Source organism: Castor canadensis, chromosome 12 (genome assembly GCF_047511655.1).
Source record: "Castor canadensis chromosome 12, mCasCan1.hap1v2, whole genome shotgun sequence".
In the NCBI taxonomy this organism is placed as follows: Eukaryota; Metazoa; Chordata; class Mammalia; order Rodentia; family Castoridae; genus Castor; species Castor canadensis.
The window spans coordinates 63,656,677-63,665,928 of NC_133397.1; the positions used below are offsets into that span (position 1 = coordinate 63,656,677).

Here is a 9,252-nt window from a genome sequence, read left to right on the forward strand (position 1 = left end):
GTGAAAATTTTACCTAAAAAAATAGTGAAAAGACAAAGGCATAAAATGAGAGATGATTACAGCACATGTAACCAACAAAAGATTTTTATCCAGACTATATAAAGAAGTCCCATGAATCAATTTTTTTTCCAAAGGCCATCCAGAGGAAAATAGGCAAAGTGTAACAGGAGTAGGAAATTACACAGAAGAACAAACACATCTGGCCCATAAACCTGAAAAGTTGCTCCACTTTAGGGGAAAATGTACATTATATGCAAAATAGAAATACCTTTTATGCTTAACAGATTGGCAGAGTTATTTACTTCTGACAAGAGTTGGCAAAAATGTGGGTCAAATGGAACACAAACTGCTTGAACAAGTTTGTATTTACTTTATAACTCAGTGGCTCTAAGTACACACTCTAGGAAAAGTGCTAATCTACCTTGGAAGGTTAGCAGCAATATCTTCTGATTGCCTTTTTTTTGACAGGACTGACATTTGAACTCTGGTCTTAGAGATTAAGTGGTAGAGCAAGTGCTCTACCATTTAAGCCACACCTCCAGCTATAATAACATCAATGTCTTCTTAACATAGCAGTGAACTGAAAACAACTCAGATGTCCCTTCACAAGAAAATGTGTATGTAACAAGTGGTGTATTCACACAAAAGAATTCTGGACAGAAAATTAATGAACAATAGCCACACACATCCACTCTGATGAATCTTAAAAGCAACACTGAGTAGAAAGAACCAAACTACAGAATACATTGCATAATACCATAATTATAATGTTGAAGACACTGGAGGCTGAGGTGAGAAGATTGGGAATTCAAAGCCAGCCAGGGCTATGTAGCAAGACCCTGTCTCTAAATAAAGTTCAAAAACAAGCCAAGGTAAAGGTGTTGCTTAGGGACATATGTAGACCCAGGCATTTTTTAGGTAGCTAGATGATTAGATACATACATACATACATACATACGAAGACTGATTTTTCAGTAGAAAATAATGGTTATGTCTTGAGAGAGAAGGGATTGGGAAAGAGCTTCAAAAGTCTTGGTCAGAATAGTGACATCTTTCTAGTTCATCAGTCAACTCATGAGTGCTCATTTATTTATGTATTCAATTTATATAAAACATTTTAGTGAATCAAATGTTTTCTAAGCTTATAGTGGGCAGATTGTTAAACAGATTCAAAAGTAAATATAATTTCTAACTCTTAAGAACAATGTTGCTGTAACCATTAAGACCAAATTTATGCATCCCTTGCTGCCCTTAAGTCTTCTCAATGGGAAGACTCCTTCCTTTTTGCAAAGATGAGAACACAAGTAATCCCTTCCAATCACTTTTAGGTGGTTATGCATTCTATAATTCTTACTTTTTATTGAGAATGGAGTTTCCACTCAATAAGTAAAAGTGTAAAACTGAAGCTCCTGCCTTTTGTTCAAGTTCAAGTTTTCTCTTCCATATCTGGGCCCCACCATGCACCATCTGGGGAGCACAGTCCTCTCTGCCCCTGCCTGGCACATTGTGCCTATCCTCTGTACATGTATCCACGTGTACCTGTAGTGGGGCTATTGGAACATTGGACCCTATCTCTGATTATACAAATGATAGGTTTTCCTCTGTCTTCTGCTTCTCTTCCCCAAAATTTCTAGCAGTCACTTCAATCAATACTCAGTCTTCTTAAGCAAGATTGAAAACAGCTCAGTGCCAGCCTCTTGCAAGGACATTTGTATTCCAGATCCTCAGAAAACACTCCTCCCTTCCTCTGTCCTGGTAAAACTCAGAGTTCATGCTGACCCCAAGGCCATGGCCCAGCTAGACTCCAATACTTGCTCTCTCAGACAAGTCAGCCCCACTCCACTGAACTCTAGCTGCAAGGATTGCATATCAAGTGGCAAAGGCCCACATCCAGATCTGGAACCACATGCACTTAAATTATGCATCTTGCCATGGTAGATAATCAGAGATTAACCAAGCCTGATGTGTCCACACCTCCTCCTGGATTTTTGAGGGGAAGAGTAAGCAACCTGTGGACTAGACTCAAGTCTAGAATTCTGGATAGTGTCCACAGAAAAGCCGCCAGGTATAACTGTTAAAAATACAGGACTCCAGTTATACTGGAATTATAGGTAAACAAGAAATGATTTTTTTAGTGTATGTCTGCCCTATGAATATTTGGGCTATAATTATACTTAAAAATAATTATTCAATGTGTGAAGTTAAAATTTACTGGTCTTCCTGTATTGTATCTGGCAACCCTAATGCTGTGCTGTGTACTAGACTGAGGCCAGCAGCAATAGGACACATGCAGGAGTAGCAGTAGGGCAAAGCCTTCCAGTTACCTGTGAGATAGAGAAATACTGTGGTGAAAGGAGAGAAAAGAATTCAGAGAATACCCCTCCCTTATCCCCCCTCCAGCTGCATCAGGAAGCAGCATCCAGGCAGTCCAAGGATGCTGTCCATAGCAGAAGAGTTGTTAATGTCATCTAGGATGTTTCTTTGGAAAGCCAACTTTGAGGGATTAGACAATCTCGTGAAGAGGCAGACAGCCTCAAAGAGTTGGAGGGCTATTGAAGGATACCTGCTATAGAAGGCAATTCTATCAGCACAAAAAAGAAAAAATATGTTTTAAACCATGTGCGGTGGTGCATGCCTGTAATCCCAGCCCTCAGAAGGCTAAGGCAGGGGGATCTTGAGTTCAAGGCCAACCTGGGCTACATAGTGAGACAACGTGTATCAAAAAAAAAAAGGGCAAAAATGTTTAAGAGTGCAAATAAATAGATTAAAATCCAATGATATATAAGGGATTTTTTTTTTGGTTTTTGTGGGGTGTGGGAATGTGAATCAGGAGTCACATAGATCCTGAATGCTCAACCATTCTGTCTGGCTCTCAAGGGGCAGATGAGAGCTACAGCTTTTTTGAGACAGGGTCTTGCTCTATAGCCCAGGCTGGCCTTAACTTCCAAGTGCTGGGATTCCGGGTGGATGCCACCATGAGATCCAAGTATTTTTAAGGACAATAATTGAGAGTTAAGGGCAGAGAAAAATTAAGCAGAAAAAGGACAAACATCATATTCCATTTATACGTGGTGCCAAGAATAGGCATCTCCATAGAGACAGAAAGTAGAATAGTGGGTTCCAAAGACAGGGAAGAGTGGGAAATGAGTGTTGAAATGGGTACAAAGTTTCTGTTTGGAATGATGAGAATGTTTTGGAGATAGGTGGGGGTGATTGTTACAAAACATTGTGGACGTTCACAGTGCCACTCAATTACATAATTTCACAAAGTGGGAGGTTGAGGTAGGAGGATTGCAAGTTCAAGGCCAGGCAGGGCTATACTGTGAGCCCCTGTCTCAAAAAAAAAAAGTAAGTAGAAAGATTATAATGTAATTTTTATGTCATATATATATATATATATATATACTTCATTAAAAAGATAAATGAGATACAATGAATTGTAATTATATACAGAATTTTGTGAAATGTATAGCTAGCTCAGAATTGAGAGGCCTAAATTAAGATATTTAAAATACCAACAGAAAACAAATTTTAAAAGTTAAAAGGCATGATTTTTTGTAGTAAAAGTGAATTTTATTAGGAAAGGAATTTAGTGTAATAGGATTAAAATGGGGAAAAGAGAGAAACATTTCCTGCTCATTATGCAGGAAATGGGAATATAGACTCCAAAAAGGTATGATTTTTTTTAAATAAAAGAATTTTAAAGATATATTATAAAAACCAAGAACTTATAGATTAAGGTAGTAGGTATAAAATAAACTTTTTAAAAAGAGGAGAAAAGTTCTAGATCAGGAAGCCAAAAAGACCATAAATTAAGCAAAAGCAATTCAAAAAGACAAAATACATGCTATCAACAGCAAAACTGGCTAAATCACCTAAAAGGAAAACAAGGTGAAAATTTGAAAATGAGAAAGAGAGGGTAGCAGGAAGGAAAGGGAAAAGGAAAAAACAAAACAAGTGTGTTGTATGACTGAGTGACTTTACCAGAGTGCACAGTGTACTGTGGGGCAGGATACCCACCACCAAGTCATGTGCTCCCGCTTAGCATTTGTTCTGGCTCTCACCAAGTGGGCATTGGCTGCAGCTTTAGCTTTCCCTGCACTCTGGAGTCTCTCATATCCAACTAGGGTTAAAGTTCAGAGGTACACAGGTTACCCAACATGGTCATGCAGCTCTGGGCCACCTCTTCATGCTTTCAAGGCAAAACCACTCACGTCTGTCCTGGTTGGGTAAAGGGGCTCCCATGTTGTACACAATGGACCCCATTCACTTCTTAGAATACCCATCCCACAGTGTATAAGTTCCACTGGCGCCAATCTGCCTGCCAAGCCTAGCTATCCCAAACCTGAGGCTTCTGTTAGAGTCAGCACTCCATCTCAACACCCCACCAGGATGTTGTGCCCTCCTGACTTCTGGTGCCCAATGGGTGCTTCTCTACATTTGGCAACTACTTGTGGCAGTATGTCCATCCTTCTGTCTCCTCTGCTCTCATTCGTTCACATCCTGCTGAGTTAAGATTGCCCCAGAAGGGAGGCACTGGGTATCAAGATGGAGGTTCTGCCTTCTCTTCCCAATGGTCCTTAAATGGGAGCTTTAGGCAGATTGCCTGCAGATGTCTCACCTCACCATTTTTTCCAGTCAGCAAGGCCAGTTTTAAAATCAGTCTGCCACCTGGTCACAATTCTGTATTTCCTTCATTGTTGTTCCTAAAGTAGACTTGTTAGAACAGCACCCATATTAGCAAACTTTAAATTAGGTTCACCCCTATTTACGATCTGAACACTCACATTAATTTTGTTCAGAAGGTAACCAACTGGCCTGTAATGGATGCAAAAGTATCTTGTAAACACCCCTCTACTGATTCCCCCATTTTAAATTTACTGCTGCTACTTTAGCTTGTTTTCTTTTTCCTGGATTTAATCATTTTTCCTATTGTAAAAATAAATTAATAATTGTCAAAAGTGGAAATAACCAATGTCTATCAACAGATAAATGGACAAATAAAATGTGTATTCATATAGTAAGTAGAATAATAGCCTTTAAAAATGAAGGAAATTCTGATACATTCTACAACACAGATGAATCTCAAAAACATTGTGAAAGAAGCCTGAAAGAAAAGAACAAATATTGTATGGTTCCACTTAAGTGACACACACAGATCGCAAATTCAGAGACAGAAAACCAGAACAGAGGTTCCAGGGGCTGAGAGTCGAGAAACTGGGAGTTACTAGGAACAGTTTCTGTTTCAGGTGACAAAAAATAGACAGTGATGATACTTACACAGCATTGCAAATGTAATTAACGCCATGTAACTGTACACTTTAAAGTGGTTAATTGTATGCATATTTTACCACCATAAAAAAATGAGAAGGAGGAAGGCAGTCAGGTGCTGACAGGTTGAAAGAGCTTGGGCTGGCACAACTTTTCCTGCATGTACCCGCATCTTCAAATGAGCACAAGTGTGTGCCCAGGTGGATACATGTGATTGGGAAGCAAAACAAAAAAGAAAAACGAATTAACTCTAGTTGAATTAACCAGTACACTGTTACATAAAAGGACATCTTAATGTCTTTAAATTTTTACCACATTCAAAACAAGATCTTGCCCTTCAAATTGAACAAATTACTTATTAGCTGAAAAAAAAGGGAAGGAAAGTTTGGAATCATCACAGATTTTTCTCATTGCTGGTTCTAAGTCACTGATTCTAAAGTTATCTTGTACATGCCCTCCTCCTTCCTCCTTTCTGGAAAACCATCTCCCATGCTACACTTGTACAAAGGATCCTGTACGAATCATAAATATGCATTTTGCCATTCCCTGGAACCCTCGCAACTCATGGGTCAGTATGACGTACTGCTCAGTTCAGACAAAAGCAATCTCTGCCTCCCCTGTCTGTCCTTCCTTGTCCCCCTCCCACAGGCGGCTAGAAAATGCCAGGTGGGAGGGGCATGTCATGGGGCTTCTCAGACCCCATGTAACTTATTCTCAGCATATTTCATGCTAAACTCCTATCTCAGCCCAGTGCCGTCCCTTACTGTTGTAAACTCTTGGGGGTGATTCTACCCTCCATTATCACCTCATGCATTTGATTAGAGTACCTAGGAGCTGGCTTGAGTGCTTGACAGAGCATCTGTCAATCACCCCAGCCCAGCCTATAGGGAACCACCCAGTTCCCTCCCCACCAGTTTGTTGGTGAAGGGAAAGCACACTCTCTGCTCCCTTTTCCTTGCTTCCATCCCATCTGGATCATCTGGCCAGATGGCACCACCATTGCTTTTGCAATGCTTTCCCTTTCCCTTTAATAAGCTCTATTGCCTCCCTTCCTTCATCTACTTGTCTTGCTTGGATGTCTCCATGCTGGACACAAAGAATTTGGAAATCTTCTGATCAGAGACCATGTGACCCTACACCCCCTACACACCCACACAGATGGCAATATCTCCGACCTTCCATATCTTCTTTATGAGTTTTAGGTGTATCTGAACTCTTCTTTCGTTTTCAAATTACTTTGAGAAGAAATTTGCAGAATGTAAAATTAACCATTTTCAAGTTTAAAGTTTGTGGCATTTGATACATTCACAAGGTTGTGCTACCACCACCTCTGTCAAGTTCCAAAGCATTTTTATCACTATGAAAATGTCAAGGATTAGAGGGATACATGGTAAGGCCTGAGGCACCAAGTAAAACGTGGGATCCCAGGACATTTATGGACAAAGGCTAGGACCAGGCTGAGTTCCAAGGGTGGCAGATCTGGGACCTTTATCGATGTCAGGACCTCTTTTGGACACAGTAACCCTCCATGTCTGGCCTATCTGCAGTCATGCTGGCCAGCTCCATGAGGGTTCAGTACATCAGGGTCTTCTTGTGAAAATATCCCTACTCCATCTACACCCACATTCTTAATCCTCTCCAGAGACAGATTAGAGTGGATTGAGTGCATCACTGCCCCAATTCTCAGAAGACCACATTCTACCTTTCTTCTGTGACTGCAGCTCTTTTACTATACCCGCAGCTTCTCTCCCCCTGAGTCTGGGATATTTCCATCTGCAGAGACTTGGAAAAGTTTTTGCTTCTTTCTACTTTTGCATTGGCTATTCTGCAAAGACTTTGAACCCTGCCTGAACTGTCCTGCTGGAACAGGATGAACATGTAGTGCCCAGTGGCCTTGGCACTACAGTTAAGCCAGAACGTTTGCTCAGGTGTCCTGAGACACAGAGAGCTGCCGAACAGAGCCCAGTAGGAACCACTGGCCTACAGACTCACACGCTAGGCAAAGGTTTATTATTGTTTTGTGTTTTTATTATGCAACATTACCCTGGTGTTAAACAGGTGTGAATTGAGAAGAGCACCAATTGCTTACACCCCACCATCAAACTGGACTCAGATGTGCATGAACAGTGAAATGAAATGTTTGTAACATGGAAATATCAGGGTTTGCTTGTTACTACAACAGAAGCAATCGTTTTGATACACAGTAAAGAGATCACAGGCCTCCTTCCTGAGCAGAAGTGAGGTGGTACGTGAAGTGAATTAGAGGAGTGTCCCTTAGTTTAGAGATCCTGGTGAAGAAGGACTGGCCTGTCTTCTGAAAGCCCATCTGCTGGTAGAGAGCCAGGGCAGCACACTGCAGCATACTCGTGCTAAGGACAACTTCACTGTAGCCCTGGTCCCGGGCAAACTGGAGGACAGTCCTCACCAGGGCTTTTGCTATCCCCTCTCCTCGGTGCTCCAAGGCCACACAGAGGTGCCGTAGCTGCAACTGCTTCTTCTGCAAGAGGGGCTTCTTCACTGGCAGAGCACCCACTATGCCCACCACTTGCCCCCCACGCTCAACCACCCAGAAGCAGGAGGCACACCCACTCAGGTAGGTCTTGGTGATGTCAGCCAGGTCTGTGCGCAGACATGCAGCCATATGCTTCTTCCAGGTGTATTTAGCAAGGAGCCACAGGAAGGCAAAGAGGGTGAGGCTGGACATTAGAACAAGGAGCCAGGAGCCATACACCAGGAGTAGAGCAAGAGGCACCACAAGTAAGAGCAGGAGGGTTCCAGGCAACATCAACATATGGTGGAATGTGGCAGGAATGTGCTCTTCCATGCCTCTGCAGAACAAACCCAGGACCCATTTGCGGTCACTGTCCTGGTATTTGCGGATATGGTAAGGAGCCATGAGGAGACTTCTGCGTCTGAAATTTCAATGTCCATGAGCTGAGGCAACACCTGCCTCCACACCTTCCTTTGACACTGTAGAAGAGAAGAAGCCATGTGAATTCCCCCCCACAGCTCCCAGCCTTCCAGGAGCCTTGGAGACCCTGCTCAAGAGTGTATATTTCTGCTGTCACCCAAGAGGAAGCCTGAAGATGTAGAGTCAAAAACACCTGATTGAAACCCTGATGTCTTCCCTTTTTAGCTGTGTGGAGTTGGGTATGTCACTTAACCTCTCTGAGCCTCTGTGTCTTCACCTGCAGAACAGGGTAAAATAATACCTGCCTTCTAGTTTTGTTTTGAGGATTTGATATAACAACTTATATGAAGTACTGATATATATATATATATATATATATATATATATATATATATATATATATATATATATTCCCACCACTCTCCTTACCCTTCCTGGTATATTGAGATGGTGCCCTGTGGTTGCCAGACCTCATGTCTCAACCTTTTTTTTCCCTATCCAGGCTCCACACATTGAAGGATGCCTTGTTTCCAAGCTCAAGTTTAAGCAAAGACTCCTTCCCCTTGATTATAAATGTTTAAGACTCCTGAAACAACAAAAAAGTCAAGCACAAAAAAGGGCCCAGCCTGGAATTCCACAGGAAGGTCCCTGGGTACCAGGCCCACACTGAGCCCCCTAACGTACCCATGTTCACTCACCTGCTGTCACAGAGCCAAGAGTGTCTAGTGAAGCCTCCACATATTCCGCTGACTGATATCCAACAGAGATGGTGAGGGACCCGCCCCGCTTTGGGGGAGCAGATCTGCATACCCTCCTCATTGGCTGGCTCTTGAATGTTTAATAATTATAAACCCCAGGGTCAAGAACCTGTAACAGAGCAGGGAGTCTAAGTCCATTCGCCTTTGTGATCCCCACAGAATTAATCTGAAGAGGTGCAGGTTCCGGGAAGACTCAGCGGTACTTAGCCTCATGGGAGGCCTGCCACACCTCTTCCCATCAAGTTACAATGTCTCTCACCTAATTCACTCATCCTACTCTGAGGCCCACCCTAGTCCTTCACAGTTGGACTT

At 42.2% G+C, this 9,252-nt stretch overlaps 1 protein-coding gene across 2 annotated transcripts; it reads right to left on the reverse strand.

The window, feature by feature from the left end:
- Nucleotides 1-7,277: 7,277 nt before the first annotated feature.
- On the reverse strand, nucleotides 7,278-9,039 carry Nat8 (N-acetyltransferase 8 (putative)). 2 transcript variants are annotated; one of them, XM_020188127.2, is made up of 2 exons: nucleotides 8,881-9,039; nucleotides 7,278-8,241 (listed from the first exon to the last, which is right to left on the reverse strand). In XM_020188127.2, exon 2 carries the CDS (start codon nucleotides 8,165-8,167, stop codon nucleotides 7,484-7,486), a length of 684 nt encoding a protein of 227 aa, XP_020043716.1. In that variant the 5' UTR covers nucleotides 8,168-8,241; nucleotides 8,881-9,039; the 3' UTR covers nucleotides 7,278-7,483. The 2 variants fall into 2 exon arrangements, with proteins under 2 accessions (XP_020043716.1, XP_073906082.1); XM_074049981.1 differs by lacking the exon at nucleotides 8,881-9,039 and adding an exon at nucleotides 8,612-8,828.
- Nucleotides 9,040-9,252: the final 213 nt, after the last annotated feature.

What these genes read in the sequence shown, in the direction of transcription:
- Nat8 (XM_020188127.2), bottom strand. Translation starts at nt 8,167, where the DNA reads ATGGCTCCTTACCATATCCGCAAATACCAGGACAGTGACCGCAAATGG.